The following is an 18,933-nucleotide window of genomic DNA, read 5'->3' as shown; positions in this document are numbered from 1 at the left end:
TAGTACCTCTCATCACCGCCCCGTCTATTATTCCAGGAAAAATCACCTGCCAGAGCTAGAAGCAGAAGTCCATCCAATGGCCAAGCCTACGCGCCTGCCTTTATGTATATATAGGCCATCTTCCTCATCATCTCCAGTTCTCCATGGACAAGACCGGTCGTGCTAGCTAGACTGGAGGACGAGCTTGCTCTGAGCCTGCCTGCCTGCGAGCTGAACCCAGCAGGCTTCCTCTTCATTCAACACTAAGCTTCCAGCTTCTCTGTATTAGCATCAGCATCCCATGGCGGCGTCCAGCGAGAGCACTCAAATGGCGGGACCGGACGGCGTCACTAGGCGTCCTTCGCCGGAGCCGGCTCTTCGGGTTCCCGTGCCCTCGACGCGCACCTCGCTTGCCGGCTTCATCGACGCTGTTGCAACGGGCTCCGAGACTGCGGCTGATGTGGCTGGCAGGAAGGAGGTGGACACGGTGACCAGCGCACCGCGCGGTCATCGCGTATTCGCGTGCACGTGCAGGAGATAGAGACGCCGTACTCCATCTCGATCTGCAGCGTGACGGCCTCCCCGCCGGCGCCGCACCTCGCACAGCACAGCGCGTACGTCTACAGCGACGGCAACGGCGTCCGCGTACCGAACGAGGTGAAGCTCGACGTGCACCACCACGATGCCGGCGTGCCGCCCACCGACGCCGACCTCGATGTCTCCGAGGAGGCGAAGCAGCAGGTGCGGTTCCACTCGCAGCCGACGATCACGATCTTGAGCGAGGAGCCGCCGGAGCAGCAGCAGGGCACGCTGGCGCGCAGCGATAGCATGCGAGACCGGCGGTTCGACCACTTCAAGACCTTCGCCGGGCGCCTCGAGCGGCAGCTCTCCAGCATCAGAGGGGGGTCGCGCCACCCGGCCGACAACGAGCCAGCCGAGTCCAAGGTCTCCGAGGACGATACCGACGACGACGAGGTCCCCACCGCCGACCGGTACTTCGCCGCCCTCGAAGGCCCCGAGCTCGAGACGCTCCGGCCGACGGAGGTGCCGATGCTGCCCGAAGACGCGACGTGGCCGTTCCTGCTGCGGTTCCCGATCAGCGTGTTCGGGATGTGCATGGGCGTCAGCAGCCAGGCGATGCTGTGGAAGACGCTGGAGCTGGAGCGCTCCACGGCGTTCCTCCACGTAAACCGGGACGTCAACGACGCGTTCTGGTGGTTCTCCGTCGCCCTCATGGGCCTCGTCTCCGCCATCTACCTGCTCAAGATCGTCTTCTACTTCGAGGCCGTCCGCCGCGAGTTCCACCACCCCATCCGCGTCAACTTCTTCTTCTCGCCGTGGATCGCGTGCCTGTTCCTGGTGAAGGGCCTGCCGGAGCAGGTGAGGCCGGTCCACCACGTGGTGTGGTACATCCTGATGGCGCCGCTCTTGGTCCTGGACCTCAAGGTGTACGGGCAGTGGATGTCGGGCGGCGAGTGGCGGCTGTCCAAGGTGGCGAACCCGACGAGCCACCTGGCCGTCGTCGGCAACTTCGTCGGCGCTCTGCTGGGCGCCCGGATGGAGCTCCGCGAGGCCGCCATCTTCTTCTTCGCCGTGGGGCTCGTGCACTACCTGGTGCTGTTCGTGACGCTGTACCAGCGGCTCCCCACCAACGTGCCGCTGCCCAGGGAGCTCCACCCGGTGTTCTTCCTCTTCATCGCGACCCCGAGCGTGGCCTCGGTGGCCTGGGCCAGGATCTGCGACGACTTCAACCACGGCGCCAAGGTCGCCTACTACATCTCGCTCTTCCTCTACCTGTCGCTGGTGGTGCGCGTCAAGTTCTTCAGGGGGGTCCGGTTCTCGTTGGCGTGGTGGGCGTACACGTTCCCGATGACGAGCGCCGCCATCGCGACGGCGGTCTTCGCGTCGGAGGTGAACAACTTGCTGACGCGGGCGCTGGCAGTGGTGCTCGCCGGCGTCGCGTCGGTGACGGTGGCGGCCGTGCTGGCGGCGACCATGTACCACGCGTTCGTGCGCAGGGACCTCTTCCCGAACGACGTGTCCATCGCCATCAGCGCGGCGGCCCAAGGCCAAGTTCGGCAAGATCCTCGCGCGCCTCCGTACCTCCAGCGCGGACCGCAAGGAGCTCGTCTCCAGGCACGCCGGCTCGGAGTCGGAGACGAGCGAGCCACCCACCCCGACGGTATGCGACGGCCGGGGCAGGGCAGAGCCGTAGATCACCTGCGGTATTTGGGCATTTTGTTGTTTTTTCGAAAGACGTATTTGGGCCTTTTTGTTGGCGACCCACAAAACTGGCCCAGATGCAATAATTTGTACAGCCCAATTAGGTTAGTAGGCCTAAATTGAAATTCTTTTTCATGACTTGATTTGTTTTCCTCACCACCCCGCCATCTGCTTTACAAGATCATAACCATTTTCTTGTTACAAGATCACACCTTGTCTCGACAACAAGACGAAAATTTACTGATATATTTATTTACCCTGTAAAATAGCTAGGTTGCATAGCTCACGAGAGCATGTCCACTTTTTTTTTGAAAAAAAAGGTGAAGAATTCACGAGCGGGAGGATAGCACAGAAAATCACTCGAGTATTTCCTGCCATTGGAATGATTCAGAAATCACCCACTTGGAGTATGATTGCTGCTGCTGCTGCTGCATTGATTGGTGAACGGCGACCGAACGGAATCCTGATCGAACCGACAAGCATTGATGAACGGCACCCACCTCTCGTCCGCCTCACCGCTCGGGCGCCTTTAGAGCATCTCCAACCAAACTCTTATTTTTGGCCCCCTATTTCTCCCATATGAGGACCTCTCATCCAGTTTCTCTCTTCTACTTCAAAATGTACTCCAACAAATCCCTCATATTTGCCCCCTTACTTTCAACTCTCTCATATTTTATTGACATGGACCAACTACCATGAGTATAGTTTTACATAAACATTTTTTGATCATATTTTGCAGGAAATAGTATTTTGCAACAGTTATATTTTCAGCGGTCGGATTTGTTGCAACGGTCATATTTCGAATGGTTATATTTGAAACGGATTTTTTTTGCAACGGTCATATTTACAACGGCTATTTTGCAACGGTCATATTTCAAACGGTCATAATTCCAACGGCTATATTTTTCAGCTCGCTATATATATGCATGTCCACCCTTCTGGTTCCCACACCAAGTCATTCTTCCCTCCCCTACTGAAATGAGTTCTTTGTCTCGCTTGGACTCCTCCTCGTCGTCAGATGACGATGACGAACTCATCCTTTCAGCATTACACATAGCACACACACAATACAAAGCTAGAAATGTTCCAAGATGGGGCGGTTCTGTGGTTGGTCGAGAGTATATTCATCGCGACAGAGTAGGCGGCGCATGGAGGTTGTACAATGACTATTTTTCAGAGAATCCGACCTATGGTCCGAATTTCTTTCGCCGCAGGTTTGCATTCAATCCTCCAATTTGGTTTCGAAATTCTCAGTTTATTCTTTTCTTGTGTTTTCTTATTCGTATTTCTTTCCTCAGGTTTAGAATGGGTCGTTATCTCTTTATGCGCATAGTGCAAGCTGTAGAGCAACATGATGACTATTTTGTTCAAAAAAGAGAGGGGAATGGACGCCTTGGGTTATCATGTTTGCAGAAGATTTGTGCAGCATACATGATGATAAGTTATGGAGTACCTGCAGATTTTATGGATCAATATATTCGCATTGGTGAAAGCACTGTCGTAGAGAGTCTTAGAAGGTTTGTTAGATCTATTATCGAGGTCTTCGGAGATGAGTACTTGAGATCTCCAAACGAGCATGACACAGCTAGATTACTTGCAATCGGTGAGAGTAGAGGCTTTCCCGGAATGCTTGGGAGCATAGATTGCATGCATTGGGAGTGGAAAAATTGCCCAACAGCATGGCAAGGGCAATATACAGGTCATGTTCATAAGCCCACCATCATTCTCGAAGTCGTTGCTTCTCAAGATTTATGGATTTGGCATGCTTTCTTTGGTTTGCCAGGGTCCCACAATGATATCAATGTTCTTCACCGTTCACATCTTTTTGCAAAGCTAGCTGAGGGTGAAGCCCCACAAGTTAACTATACAATCAATTGTCATAGTTATACAATGGGTTATTATCTTGCAGATGGCATCTATCCTAAATGGGCAACATTTGTGAAGAGCATGAAGTCTCCACTTGGGAATAAGAAGAAATATTTTTGTCAAGCACAAGAAGCCGTTAGAAAGGACGTAGAACGGGCTTTTGGAGTTCTACAATCTCGTTTTGCTATTGTTCGTGGACCAGCTCGTTTTTGGGATAAAGAAACCCTTAGAGAGATCATGACAGCTTGTATCATAATGCATAACATGATCGTTGAAGATGAGCGAGATGGAAATGAAGACTTCCGCTATGATGGTGTTGGGCAGCTTGTTAGACCTTCACTGAGTGAAGAACGTAATCGCACACATGAATTCCATGAGTTCATGCAAGCTCATCATGCTATACGAAATGTGCAAACTCACTCTCAACTTCGAGAAGATCTAATCGAACACCTCTGGCAACGTCATGGAGACATGTATTAATTATTTATTACATATGGTTGTATCTCCCTTATGTATGTAACTATATCTCCCTTATGTATGTAACTCGTGTATTTGGTACTATCTTATGATATGTACTCAGTTTATGTACTCAATTTTGGTACTCTCGCATGATAGTCCACACATGACAGAAATAACACTACTTAGTCTAGATAGTCCATACACGACCAGCATAAGATAGACTAATAGTTCATACATGACATAGTCTAGATAGTCCATACACGACCAGCATAAGATAGACTAATAGTTCATACATGACATAGTCTAGATAGTCCATACACGACCAGCATAAGATAGACTAATAGTTCATACATGACAGGAATAACACTACTTCAACTAGATAGTCCATATCATCTTGCAGTCTGACATATTGCATGACAATCTCAATTGGAGCCACCACCACCAAAGCGTTGAGCAATGATCAAATCCTGCATTTTTTCATAGTAGAGGCGCTGTCGGTCACTCATACCAGTAAGGTCCATTTTCATTATTTTATCATCTTCTATCCTTTTTTTTAGTTCTAGCTCTTTTCGCTGCAAATCACTCCTTTCCTTCTCTACTTCCATTTTTTTTTCTTCTATCCTTTTCCTTAGTTCTAGCTCTTCTCGCTGCAGATCACACCTTTCCTTCTCTGCATCCATTTTAACTTGAAGCCTTTTCATCTCTATTGCAATTCTGTCATCATTGCGCTCCTTTTTTTTCAACTCTTTCAGCTCTTCAACCTCTTTCTTCTTAACCCACAAATTCTCCATTGCATCCATGTAAAGATTTTCTCCAGGAGACATGGGATTTTTACCTTTGCGTTGCCGCTCTTTCTCCTTCTTTCTACCATCTGGCCTTGCATTGGTAGCATCTGTAGACTGACTGGCACCCTCCTCTTGAGCAGCAACACCACTCGCATTGGCTGCAGGAGTAGAGGTTCTAGGACTTGAATTGGAGGATGTCTTTTGTTTCTTATTAGCACATGCCTCATGCCATTTCTGTTCATGCTTCAAGATATTCCAACAATGCAGCAAAGTGAATGATTTCTCTTCCTCTTTTTTGAATACATCACAAGCTTGCAGTACCTACACAAGTGGTACATGTGTTAGAAATTATACAGAGCCCATATTTATTTTCAGCCAATCGAAAGATTCTAAACAAATTTATACCTTATCTTGCTCTGTCGTTCCGCTTTGGGCCCTTCTTTGAACTTGACCATACCATCCACAGAATTTGTTGACCATCTCTAGGATAATACCCCAACGGTGAGTGAGAGAATTGCAGTTGCGGTCACTATCAAATTCCTTGTGCAAATGATAGTAGTCATGAATTCTTTCCCAATAGGTGGCACGAGGCTGGTCAATGCCTTGAACTGCATCCATGCTAATTTCTAGCCATGCTGCCACTAACAAATTGTCCTCTTGAACACTAAAATTTCTGGTTCTCTTCTTGTTACCTTTCAACACAGGACTAGCTTCCACCTCAACAACTGCTTCCTCCACCACCATCTGGTCCTCTTGTGGACTTGGAAATTGGGTTCCATCCCACTCTAGATCAGCACTGCTGCCCACTCCATTTTGGTCCAACAGGTTCGAGAAGAAATCCATGTCCCTTCCTGCATTGCAAACACATGATGCATTAATCAAGTTGGAAGACCATCCTTTTCAGCATTGCAAACACATCATGTACGAATCAAATTACAAGAGCACATCCATCTAAATTTAATAATGCCCAATCGGTTGGATGGATAGCTGCATGCTGGTCCGATTAATTAATTTGGGTCCCAGCCCAGCACTAGAATCCAAATGCATAATTATGGAGAAGCTCAAAAACACTAGAATCCAGCTGCATGGTCGCCTCTCCATGCTCTCAGCGGAGTCCAGGGCAGCGCAGCCTGCATCCAAGTTATGGCGGCAGAGGCCAGAGGGAGCAGCAGCTCAGGCCTCAAGCAATGGCGCAAGGGGCAAATAGAAGAATTAGGCAGGCCGGCCGTCAAAAGGAATTCGGCAGCCACGCCCCGCGCCACCCAGACCCTCCACACTCTCTGTCCCGTCTTTTCTAAAGAAAAAAGCAAGCAATAACAGCGTGGGGAGAGAGTAGGCGGCGCTTGAATTCCGTTCGCAGCGCACCCATGCCGCATCTCGCGGAACCGGCCGGCAACGAACCCAATCAAGAAGCACGGCAATCAGGAAACCGCGCACGGCCCTCCCCCATCTCGATTTCACCGAGGGCGAGCAGATCTGCGCGTGGGGCAACACGGACGTGCAGATCTGCGCGTGCCGTGCACATACGAGCTCTTGGCCCTCTCGTCCAGCGCGGGAATGGCCCCCAGTGGCGCCGGCGGAGGTCCGCCCCCTCTGTCCCTCTCCCTAAAATCTACATCCATGGCCTGATGCTACGGCGCCAAAGCAGCAAGATGGGGGCACACGAGGAAGGGGGAGAACTCGTACCTGGCGGGAGAGCTCCGCGCCGGCGCGGGAGGCGGAGCTGTTGCGGAAGTTGCCGGATGAGAGAGCTCCTTTCTCTTTCCTATATCTGGGAGGACGTCGGGGGAAATGAGGGCTCTCTCATCCGTCGGGGGTCGGATGAGAGTTTCGTTGGAGCCGTTTTTTTGCTTTGGACCCTCAAAAGTAGAATGAGAGAGCATATGAGGTCTTGGTTGGAGATGCTCTTACTCATCCTCGCTTCATCAGGATGAGCAGGTGCAGTGCAAATTCGAGGGTACGTGCCGGCCTCGGCATCTCAAAACGCAAAATACAAAAATTTTATAAATCACTTATATAGTGTACTAAATATAGTTGAAAAATAAATCGCATTATACAAATGGATTGTAAATCGCGAGACGAATCTAATGAGCCTAATTAAGACGTGATTAGACACTAAATTACTACAGTAATACTACAGTAAACATGCTCTGCTGATGGATTAATTAGTATCATTAGATTCGTTTCGCGATTTACAACTCATTTGTGCAAAAAAGTTTTATAAATAAACTTCATTTAGTACTTCAAATTGGCAAGATTCCCACGCAAAAAAATTTTGCGTTTACCTGTAAAAGGAACTAAACAAGGCCTTAGGCGCAAGAGCATTTTCACAGGTACCAAGATTTGCATTAATACTGTAAAAGTTTATATGGAGACCAAACAACATTGCTTCGATCCTAGAAAACCTGCATGGCCGCATGCAAATGTAATTCTCGCCGCGAAATTCTGCTTGGCGCCAGGCTGGGCTGCTCAGCTTCCGTGAGATCCTAGAAAACTTGCATGGCCGCATGCAAATGTAATTCCCGCCGTGAAATTCTACTTGGCGCCAGGCTGGGCTGCTCAGCTTCCGTGAGTTAGTTTCTCCTAACAAGGTTGGTGATTACTGCAGCATGAATCCCAAAGCTACACACCCTATGTTCACTGTGTTCGGCTGGTCTCCAGTCCTACAGTATTTCTCTCTTACACTACTCTAGCTCCAACCTCTAGCCACCAGCCATATAATAATATTTTTCTCTCACACCACTCCAGCTCCAGCCTCCAGCTCCAGCCTGCCGAACACGGTGATTGAAAGAAAAACGCAAAATGGTCATGCGCCTAAGAAATGGGGAAGGAGGGAGTAACACACTACCCAGCAGATCCTCCACGGAAAGGCAAATTTTATTTTTACGCGGAGCATTGCTGGAAGGCACCATATCCTATGGAAACCAACATTCTTGTGCAAACTTTAGAAACCACAATCAATACCACAGGATCCTCATCCAAGGGCTATGGACAAAGGTGGGTGATTTTAGCACTTAAAGCCCCCCACTCATCCCACCATAATCCCAGTTTTTGCAAATCACCCCCCAAAGACAAGCCTGCACCGCTTGCTCAGCCCCCATCGGAGATGCACCTGGCCCGGCGCCGGCAGCGCGAAGCGGAGCAGGCGGACGTCGTGGGACAGCACCTTCCTGCCGATGAGGCGGCAGGGGACCTTCTCGCGCGGGTTGGAGAGCGCGAAGGGCGCCGGCAGCGGGGACCTGCAGATCACGGCGGTCTCATGGACGGGGTGTCCGGGCTGTCGCTGCCATCGCCGGCGGCGACGAGCTTGCCGATGCGGGAGAGGGCAAGGAGCGCCTTGGCCTTGTCGGAGTGGATGGCGTCGCCGTCGAACTCCTCGGTGCAGTCGGCGCCGGCGTTGATGAGGATGATGTTCACGCCGCCGGGGTAGTCCTTGAGGTACGCGGTGCAATCGTAGACGTGGCCGTAGACGACAATCCACGCCGAGTCCCGCAACGCGTGCTCGCGCACCTCGGCCATGGTGATGAACTTGCTGGAGGCATTACTGGTGGTGGTGTCCGCAAGCGTCGCCGCGGACGTGCTCCGGTGGATCCCCGGCCGGCGCCGCGGCAGCGGCGGCCTCCGCGACCTCGAGGTGCTTCTTCCACGCCATCCACCCGCACGACTGGTTGCCCGGCTGCACCGTCGTGGAGGCGCAAGGGTCGTTGTGTAGGCGCGAGACGCGGCCGGCGGCGCGAAACACAGGCGGCGGCATGAAACGGCGAGCCGAACTCATTTTGAAGCTCCTTCGACCAGACGACTCCCCGGCGACCTCCCTTGGCAGCGGCCAGCGGCAGACTATCGAGCTTCAAACCCAGGGCGGCGGCGGATCGGGAGGAGGGCAGCGGCCGTTCGGGAGGAGGGCAGCTGGGGGATTTGCATAATTTTGGGATTAGGAGAGATTAGTGGGGGGTTATGTGCTAGAACAACCCACCTCTTCTCCTAGCCATGGGATGGACATCCTGTGATTCTGATTGTAGTTTCCATAGTTTTCATGAGATGGTTAGTTTTCATAGGATATGTTGCCTTGCTGGAATCGAATAAAGATGGCATCTCCAAGAGTCCAGGTGAAAACGGCCTTGAAATGGCGTTTAGTTTAGGACAGCACAGCAAACCAGCAAGATCCGCGGCCGTAGTAGTGCAGACAAGACAAGCGAAGCAACCAAACCCACAGCGTTGAGTGGGCAATGATTCCCCTGCCAAATCGCAACCTCCATCAGGTAAACACCAAACCAAACAACGAGATGGATTAACCGGCGGCGGCCCCCCGTCCCGCCCGTCCGTCCGTCGCCATCAACCCACCGCTGCGGTCGCTCTCCCCTGACCCAGTGACCCATCCTCCTCCTCCGCGGACCACCGCCAACACAGACACGGCCCCTCCTCCGCGCACCACCGCCCACACGGACACGCGCACGCGCTGGGATGGAATCAAGGAGAGAGCGGTGGTGGTGGGCAGTAGAATAAGCTGCCGCTGACGCTGAGCTGCCTCCGGTTGGCGAGGCATCGCTTCCCCTCCACTCCACTCTCCCCAGTGGAGCGCTCGCTTGACTTCCCCTCTTCGCTTCGCCCTGTTCCGCCCTCGCCAGACGCCCGCCCCGCCGGAGCCAAGGGAAGCGGGGGAATGCAGGCGGCGCGCCATGCCCCGGCGGCGGGCGGTAGCTGGGGCGGGGTCGCGGGGGCGGGGCCCACCACCGTCGACGAGGCGTCCATGGAGCGCAGCAAGAGCTTCATCAAGGCCCTGCAGGTGCTCCCGGAACCCTGCATTCCCAGATCCCATACACACACACACCGAAAAATCTTTGCTTCTTAAGCTGTTCGTTTTTTCCTCCGTTTCGCGGGGGATCCGGCTGGGTTTTGGACCCTGGGTTTCTGCTTCGTGAATCGTGATGGTGCTGATTTACACGTGCAGGAGCTCAAGAACCTGCGGCCGCAGCTCTACTCCGCCTCCGAGTACTGCGAGAAGTCCTACCTCCACAGCGAGCAGAAGCAGATGTGAGTCACAATCCTGCTCCTGCTCTTGCATTGACTAGCTCCGGACATCTTTTATTGCCACAAACGAGTTGCTCCTATCTTACCGCAGTGGTCATGGTTTCTCTTTCTCCTCGTACGATTGCATCTTGCATGCTATCTAGCTCTATTTTGTCATCTCGTATAGGGATTGAATTCAATTGAAGCGTTGGTGCAGCATGTGGGAGTAGCAACTAGCAACTACCGGACTTGGGACTTCCTATGATAGGTATAGGAGGGCTAAGCCACCTAGAGCGAGGACAACAATAGGTGTGAGGAAGAGACCTTGCTTGATGTGGTGGTGCGACTAGAATACAAATTACACTGCCTAGACTAGAATAAGGAATTTTGGTATTATCTGGAATTTTGGAATTATCTGACAACTGCCCGTGTACTGTTTGTAGTGTGAATTTTGTCACTTCAATGAAATTCAGCAAAAGGGGCCCTCTCATATTTGTGAGTGCAGGATATATTTCAGAAATATAGGATGTGCACTTTATTCCTTTTTAATGAAATGATTGTGTGCTGAACTCTGAACTTGCACTGTACCCTTATTTCATCATAGCACATTTTCAATTGTAACATTCAGATTCATCATTGACCATATTATGACAACTGAACCTGTTGATTTACATCAGGGTTCTGGACAATTTGAAAGATTATGCTGTACGAGCCGTTGTCAATGCGGTTGATCATCTGGGTACGGTTGCCTACAAATTGACAGACCTTTTCGAACAGCAAGCTTCTGAGGTGTCAACTTTCGAACTGAAAGTTGCACGCCTGAACCAGGTAATGCCACTTATGCGCTATACTTGCATTATATGCTGATGAAACTATGACAGTTAAAATAACGACCTATTTTCAAATCTGTAGCAAATCTTCACATGCCAAGTCTACACAGATAAAGAAGGCCTCAGGCAGCAGCAAATGATGGGGACAAATATAAAACACCACAAGCACTATATCCTACCATGTAGGTCAATGTAAAACTTAGATTTTACCCACTGTTTGGAAATTACAAAAATAAAAGGTGCTGAATTTTGATTCCCCATTTTTATCTGCCAAGCTAGCTACTGGTCATAAGAAATCCCCGGCTCATGCGCACCTGCCAATAGACACTGATCAGGATTCAAAACCTAGACCTTATCCCTCAGGTGGGCCTTCTTATTTCTTCTCTTTGTTGCAGTTTTATGGCTTATGCTAGGCTCCATATTAACTGAATTATTTTTTTAATGGGTTCAGCAAAGACACTTTCCTGGCATCTGGCTTCAGAGAACAGCACCACAGCAAACGCAGCACATAAACCTACATTTGCGTAAGACTTCTTCCAGTTTTGTTCCGCTCTGTGTAAATGGCTTCTTGTTTGTTTGTTTGTGCAAATAGCGGTTATGTTCTGATCTAACTAGCTGCCATCTGCGTTTTTGCAGCCTAGTGGACACAGCAGTATCAAAACCTGCATCAGGTGATTTAAACCTTCTATGTAATAATCATTCTGAAATTTAAATTCCTAGAGGGCATGGGGGACAGAAATGTTTTTGTTCACTCCAAAGTCATTTTCTTATTATTTTTTGTTTGGAGATTGAATGTTCCATACGAATCTATGATGCTTCAGGTAAGGAGCGGTCTGCTTCTCCTATGCGCAGGCCTCTGCAGTTCAACCGGAGCACCAGTTCTGATGCCATGCAAAAGATTGGCAATAAGGTATGTTAGAATATGACATGATATATATCTCTTTTTTTTAATTAAAAGGGTGACGCACTGCAGATTTTGTCTCTTTATGACAGTATATTTAACACATCGTCTTTATTTTCAGAACCAATCTGGTGTAAAGGAATTTTCAACATTTCATTCTTTCGACAACCCTAAAGGTCGTGCAATCCAAAAGGCTCCTGTTGGCACTAAAAGCATGATAGCGGCTCTCTTCATCAAGCACAAATCAGCGAAAATGAAAAAGATTGCAGTTCGCTGATGAGCTCGCATTTGCTTGATGCAAGTGTCACTGTAAATTTCATGCCAGGAAGGAAAACTTGATATTGTACATCTGACCCGTCATCCGCGTTCAGTATACTGTTGGTTTAGAGCAGAATATCTGTAGTCATCTTTCATTTCAGAATTAATGTCATTGTCATCTTGCTGATGACCGTAATATAATGATTTCATGTCAGCAGACACCATGCTTGCAGTGTAATTCTGTTTGCCTGAAGCTTCGGCTTTTAGCATCTAAAATAAAAGCATATGGGAAATAACTTTCGGAGTTTTCTTCTTTCGTGAAGAGCAGCTGCAAGAGGTGTTCCTCGTGTGTTGATTGGAGAAAGCATAAAAGAAGCTCAAACCTTTCGCACCAACTGAACATCCTTATGCATTTGAAATGTGAAAAAATTGGCATCAACCTTACCCTTTTGTCATCAGCTCCGTGCCTTTCAAACTGCTACGGCAACCGATTTGGCCACCCGAAATCTAAAGTGTCCAGAAGTTGAGCTAAACAATCTGTAAAACACATCTTGATTGCAATACAGTGCACGGTACGAGATGGAAAGTATGAAGTCGAGCTATGTTCATTACAGAATGTAATCTGCCTGACATGATCATTTTGGGGCTGTTTACAGGCCAGGTCCTCACATAAGTATCAAGTGGCAAAAAAACACAAGATTGGATGACACTTCATTCCTTTTGGCTGATATGATCATTTGAAACTGTTTTACAAGCCCTTTTCTTACATAGAAGTTACAGGGGCAGGAAACTTTGACCAGAAGGCACACCCCAGTATGGATAGATACATGGCAAAATTGTAAAATGAGATGGTAGAACAAGGAGGCACCAGAAAGAACCACCAAACATCCATACTGAAGGGCACACGAGGGGAGAGGCACCCCGTCCAAGTATGGAATGTCAGCATAGATGCCTGACAAAATTCCACTTGGAGTAGGTACTGCTCTCCTCAACAGTTACAAAGACCGTGGAAAATTTCTGAGAAGCTGTTTTCACAATAAATGTAGGAGACCATTAAAACATGCGCCGCCGATTTGGAACAATCTCGGGGCTGTTATTCTTCATCATGGCAACAAACTCCTGGTAATCGATTCTCCCATCCTTAGGTAGCAGAAGAATAGCATTAGCAAGCAAATTAAGGAATTCATGTGAACTTAACCTGCTCACAGAGCAATTAGTTCACTTCACCCTGTGTGCTCATGTGGTGCAATATTGTTGATTTCCTCTAAAAAATGTTGCCTCATCATAAAAAAGAAAAGATAATGATTTTTTTATTACTAGCAAAACAGGTTGGATCACTGTCTAGGACTTAATAAGGAGCTGTCATTGGCTTAAATAATTTGTTACTTTATTCCAAAAAAATTGTACTTTTCTTTAATAAAATCTCCTTTAAAGTCTCCAAGATCAATTAGCCAACTCTTCGAAATAGTTACAATGCATCATATGATTGGAATGGAAACAAAGCGAGTGGAATTATTTTGGGCATTTCTATGGAATTACTCACATGATCTGTATCCACTTCAGCAATAATTTCTTTAATTGTTGCTTCATCACCCATATCATACTTCTTCAGAGCTTCTTCCAACTCATCAACTGTTATGTGCCTGTACAGGAATGTGCAAGCAGCAAGCCAATTAATGTAAAAGATCAGACTTGGTAGATAAGTAACCAAAAGTAAAGTTAGAAGTGAAATTACCCGCTGTGGTCCTTATCAAAATACTCGAATGCCTTATATATGTGATCCTCCTTCTCTAGTCTATTCATGTGCATTGTTGCTGATATGAATTCAACATAATCAATGGTACCATTTCCATCAACATCAGCCTGTTCAGGAGACATAACAATCAAGGAGGTGAAAGGGAAAGCAATGGATCTATCACACTACTTCTAGCAGCAATGTGGAAGGTTCAATTGCATACAAGTCATCATAATGAATAAATTCAGAAAGGTATCTTTCATCTCTTCCCTTTTTAGATATATAAGGGCATCCCATACAACCGTTTTGTGCACTGCTGTCATTTTTAGGATTCAAATGCTATGGGGCCACAAGAAAAGAACTTACCGCCTCCATCAGCTGCCTTATTTCTGATTCAGAAATTTTGGTGCCCAGCTTTGGTAAACCAGTTCTTAATTCCTCCAGGGTTATTGTCCCACTGTTGTCAGTATCAAGGGATTTAAACATTTCTTTTAGTCCCACAATCTCTTCTTCAGACAGGTTCTCTGCAACAACCTGATTATAAAAGAAGCAATGCCAAGATGTACCATGATTTGAGGACTGCAGTGCAAAGAAATAGAGAAGCAATGACTCAAATTCAGAAGATCTGCTTACCTTCAAAGCAACCTTCTTAAGTTTGTTCATTGCCCTGAACTGCTTCATTCTACCAATTACTGTAATATCAAGTGGTTTGTCTGGGGCTTCTCCATCCTCTCTAATCCATGGATGGTCTGTATTCATAATGTATTAGATTGAGCACTATATGCAAACAATGCAAGAATGAAGGTTCAGTTTGCAAAGACCGCACAAACAGCTTCAACAGACGAAGATAAAATTGGCAGTGCACTTGTCATCATAAACATGAGCCTACCAATCTATACAACCAAGATTGCCAATGCCAATATACGAGAGGGGTGAGTTTAACAATAGACTTACTTAAAATTTCAGCAGCAGTAAGCCGCTCCTTTGGGTCTTGCCGTAGCATTTTCTTGACCAAATCTTTGGCACTATTGGATATTGAAGGCCAGGGATCAGATGCGAAATCAATATGGCCTCGCAAAACAGCGTCAAATATGCCATCTTCATTCTCTGGGTAAAGCAGGGAATAAAGAAGACAAAGCATCCAAGTGTTAGGAAGGATAAATGGCATCCAAATCTGGCTGATTGGTGCAAGAGGGAAAAGAATGTACCGGCCCAGAAAGGAGGAACACCAGATAGTAGGATGTAAAGGATAACTCCGGCACTCCATATGTCTGCCTCAGCTCCATATTGCCTTTTCAGCACCTCTGGGGCGACATAATATGCACTGCCCACAAGATCCCTGAACTGCTCACCTGCATTACAAATGCCACCAGATTTCAGTTTGAGTTGACCTTGATCGTAACATCAGCTGAAATACTAAAGAAGAAACAACACCGATCCCTCCTTTAGTTAACGACAACACAAGGCATTTCCCTCCTGCTGTGTGCTATCCTACAATAACAAAATGCCTGAAAGACTTTCACAAAATCCTGTAACACTGGTACTTATAACATTTGTAGAGTTTTAGTCCCTAATCGGTCTTGCAGTTGATGCAATCAGTATCTGCTGAACTCCCAAATGAGCATCTATTCAATTGAAGCAGAATCATACAATATAATGTCCATTTCAAATTGATGGGCATCCCTGTCAGAAGTATTGAAACCAGTGAATGATTAGATTGGCGGTGGCTTGCTTACCGGGCTTGAAGAACACGGATAGGCCAAAGTCAGTGGCCTTGAGCGGCGAGTCCTCCCTCTTGTTGAGGAAGAGGAAGTTCTCCGGCTTGAGGTCCCTGTGCATGACGCCCATGGAGTGGCAGCTGTGCACGACGGAGACGATCTCCCTGCAGAGCGCAGCGGCGGCGCGCTCGGAGTAGTGTCCCCTGGCGATGATCCGGTCGAAGAGCTCCCCGCCCTCGCAGAGCTCCATGACGAGGTTGACCGAGTGGCGGTCCTCGTAGGCGCCCCGGAGCTCGACGATGTTGCGGTGGCCCGTGAGGTGGTGCATGATCTGCACCTCGCGGCGCACGTCCTCGACGTCGTCCCGGTGCGCGAGCTTCCGCGCCGCGATGGACTTGCAGGCGTAGCGGCGGCCCGTGGCCTTGTGCGTGGCCAGGTAGGTGACCCCGAACTGGCCCCGGCCGAGCTCGCGCCCGAAGGTGTAGGCCGCGCGGACGTCCTCCATGGGGCGGCCCAGCACCCGCCCCACCCCGGCGGCGGCCGCCCCGGCCGCCGCGGCGGCGTCCGGGTGCTGCTGCCGCGCGGGAGGGAGGGCGTGGGGGCGCGGCTCCTGCGGCGGCGGGGGCTGCGGCCGGTGCTGCTTGGGCTTCGGGCGGTTATGCTGCTGCTGGTGGTGATGCTGCGATGTGTTGGGCCCCTGGTCGTGCGATTGGGCGCGGTGGCGGGAGGCTCGGCCTCCCATGGCGGCCGATCGGGCGCCGGCGCGCGGTCAGTGGAGGAGTGGGGCGGGGCGGGGGAGGAGGCGGGGAAGAGGGGCAGGAGGCGGCGAGCATGACATGGAGATGGCCCCCTCGCCCTTTGGTCGTGGGGGGCGCTGGCGTGTTTGGTCGGGGGTTTGCGCGTGGAGGCGAGACGGGACGCACGGGTCGGCGGCCGGCCCGTCCCGTGCCGTCCAAACCGCGGGCTGGCGCGTGCGTGTGGACGCCCGACGCGGCGCGGAGGCGTCAGCGGCGGCAGGAGGCGGAGCGGGGACGCGGGGTGGGTGGTTTGGATAACGTGGGAGTTGTAGGGAGTAGGAGGCAGGGCAGCTGCGTCGCGGCTTCTGGGGAGGGAGGGCGAGGGCGCTGACGCCTGGGTTGCAGTCATTGGACGCTGCTCAGTGCTCACCGGCCTCCGGCGGGCGCTGCTCCGAACCTTCCTTTCCTCCTCCCGTCTCCTGCGGACCTGCCCATCAACGCCGCTCCTGCCTCCTGCTGCGCGGAGGCGGAGAGTTCGCAACCTCTCGTGCGGCCTGGCCTGTCTGGAGGAGACGCTTCACGGTGGCTGGAATCACACTCTCCTTCCTCTATCCTGATCGATGATCGAACCAGACCAGACAAGGCCCATCTTGCTTGTATCTGTACTGACAGATGATGATGGATGATACTACTCGAGAAATGTTCATTGCATTGATCGAAATAGAAGAACGATCTCTGCTCGATAGATCCAGACAAGCTGCTGCTTGGCGCCGGCGATGGGCACCTTCTACCCAGTCCGTGCATCGTTTTGTCAAAAGCTGCACCGTCATCCCGTGACGATGCGTCGCAACGAGTGTTGCGGCATGTCGTTGTTCGCCACCCCGTGATGATGGACGAGACGACTGGTTCGCGCACGCGTGTTCCAGTCCAGCTACGTCAGGTTTGCGTCTCACTTCCGTGCCTACCACCACGTCCGCCCTCTGATCTCACCGATGGCAAAGCAGGCGCCGAGTCACTGGCAGTGACCATCGATCTTCCTCTGGATCGCGTGCCAGTGCTCAGAAACCGGCGGCGCCGCAGTAACTGGCCGCCGCGCCCGGCCTATTGGTGGATCTGCCGCTCGCATTGCTCCCGCCGCACCTGTCAGACAGGCAGGCAACACGCGCCGCGTGCCCGGCCGTGGCAGTCCCATACGACACGACTATTCATCCCAGCGAGCGCGGAGCATGCACGGGGAGAGCGCGCCGTGCGATCCTCTCGCGTCTCGCTCGCCACGGTCTGCCCGTTCCTTGTCGCTCTGCATCGACAATCGAGAGCGGCTATGATCGATGTCGATGGACTGAGCACCCCTCACCCCGGGCGGCGAGGCGAGACGAATCTCTAGCACCACTGGGCGCGGGAGGCCGCGAGCGAGTCCTCGCTGTCTGTCGCGATCGTCAAAGCTTTGTCAAACTTCACTGACGCCCAGGGGCAACTCCAGACCCCTGCCCTTTATGCTCTGCTCAAAGCCATTCAGAGCCCGGCGAGTGGGGGCGTTGCTGCGTTCTGGAAGAGCAGTGCCCCCCCCCCCCCCCCCCCCCCAAGAGTTCAGTTCTTTGCCTGGCTACTTCAGCATGACCGCATCCAATGCAAGACCAACCTCCACCGGCGCCATATTGTGGAAGACGGTACCTGCGACCTGTGCAGACAGGCGCCTGAAACGGCCTCACACTTGCTCTTCCACTGTGAGTTTGCAAGCTTGTTCTGGCGTACTCTTGGTTTTAACCTTCCGCTGGAGGTCGCGCCAGCTACGCTCCACTGCTTGCCACGACCATCGAGCATTCCGTCTGCCCACTTTGATACCTTCGCTTTGCTGTGCTGCTGGCAACTGTGGAAACGCCGCAATGGGTGTCTTCCGCGGTGAGACTCTGAACCTGCGTCAGACTTTACAAACTTGCAAGGCTACCGCGCAAGCATGGAAGTGTAGGATGCCCCGAGATGACCAAGGCATTAGTGATCAATGGTGTGCTATCTTTTCTTCGGCAATGTAAACCATGACTTGATGTAAAATACCCTGTGATCCGGTCATTCAGGGCCACCCCAATTAATACAAATCAGGTGGGGGATTCTCTCCCCCTCCGTTGACAGTTAAAAAAAAAACTTTGTCAAACACAAATACTTTTGAGTTTTTTTTTTGGTGGGTGGGTGGGGGGGGGGCACAGCCGCGCGAGATGCCCGTGGCGGGGAGGTGGCAACTTGCAGCACCGCATCTCGGCGTGCAGGTTTGAAGGCGCGCGGAACCGGCAATTCAATCGGCAAAACTATTCATCACGTACGCGGGTGGGAGGCGCCGCGTTGCAGAAAGGATGTATGTCCCTGCAGATGGGCCCGTGACCACCGTTTATCTTCCTCCTTAAGCTCGTGATGCTAGAGGAGAGGGAGGGGAGGGGGTGGTG

The 18,933-nt window shown here is 50.7% G+C and overlaps 3 protein-coding genes and 2 pseudogenes across 4 annotated transcripts; 2 read left to right on the top strand and 3 right to left on the bottom strand.

The window, feature by feature from the left end:
* Positions 1-280: 280 nt before the first annotated feature.
* On the top strand, positions 281-2,194 carry LOC120667575 (annotated as a pseudogene).
* A 2,603-nt stretch (positions 2,195-4,797) lies between these two features.
* On the bottom strand, positions 4,798-7,139 carry LOC120664486 (glutathione S-transferase T3-like). The gene is made up of 3 exons (XM_039943743.1): positions 6,999-7,139; positions 5,718-6,163; positions 4,798-5,633 (listed from the first exon to the last, which is right to left on the bottom strand). Exons 2-3 carry the CDS (start codon positions 6,153-6,155, stop codon positions 4,950-4,952), a joined length of 1,122 nt encoding a protein of 373 aa, XP_039799677.1. The 5' UTR covers positions 6,156-6,163; positions 6,999-7,139; the 3' UTR covers positions 4,798-4,949.
* A 1,116-nt stretch (positions 7,140-8,255) lies between these two features.
* Positions 8,256-9,066, bottom strand: LOC120667574 (annotated as a pseudogene).
* A 558-nt stretch (positions 9,067-9,624) lies between these two features.
* On the top strand, positions 9,625-12,617 carry LOC120664484 (probable protein ABIL4). Its single transcript, XM_039943741.1, has 9 exons — positions 9,625-10,095; positions 10,261-10,343; positions 10,997-11,147; positions 11,232-11,331; positions 11,429-11,512; positions 11,601-11,673; positions 11,786-11,820; positions 11,971-12,059; positions 12,172-12,617. Exons 1-9 carry the CDS (start codon positions 9,973-9,975, stop codon positions 12,325-12,327), a joined length of 894 nt encoding a protein of 297 aa, XP_039799675.1. The 5' UTR covers positions 9,625-9,972; the 3' UTR covers positions 12,328-12,617.
* Positions 12,618-12,989: 372 nt separating this feature from the next.
* Positions 12,990-16,732, bottom strand: LOC120664483 (calcium-dependent protein kinase 15). Of its 2 annotated transcripts, none has more exons than XR_005670907.1 (8): positions 15,780-16,732; positions 15,252-15,395; positions 14,998-15,150; positions 14,677-14,792; positions 14,410-14,577; positions 14,044-14,171; positions 13,852-13,970; positions 12,990-13,448 (listed from the first exon to the last, which is right to left on the bottom strand). XR_005670907.1 is itself a non-coding variant. In XM_039943740.1 (8 exons), exons 1-8 carry the CDS (start codon positions 16,501-16,503, stop codon positions 13,362-13,364), a joined length of 1,620 nt encoding a protein of 539 aa, XP_039799674.1. In that variant the 5' UTR covers positions 16,504-16,705; the 3' UTR covers positions 12,990-13,361. The 2 variants fall into 2 exon arrangements, 1 of the variants encoding a protein (XP_039799674.1); XM_039943740.1 differs by having other exon boundaries at positions 13,852-13,951; positions 15,780-16,705.
* Between the last annotated feature and the right edge of the window lie 2,201 nt (positions 16,733-18,933).

Source organism: Panicum virgatum, chromosome 3N (assembly GCF_016808335.1).
Source record: "Panicum virgatum strain AP13 chromosome 3N, P.virgatum_v5, whole genome shotgun sequence".
NCBI lineage: Eukaryota > Viridiplantae > Streptophyta > Magnoliopsida > Poales > Poaceae > Panicum > Panicum virgatum.
The sequence above is the reverse complement of the archived record's forward strand: the minus strand, read 5'-3'. Positions and strand labels throughout refer to the sequence as shown.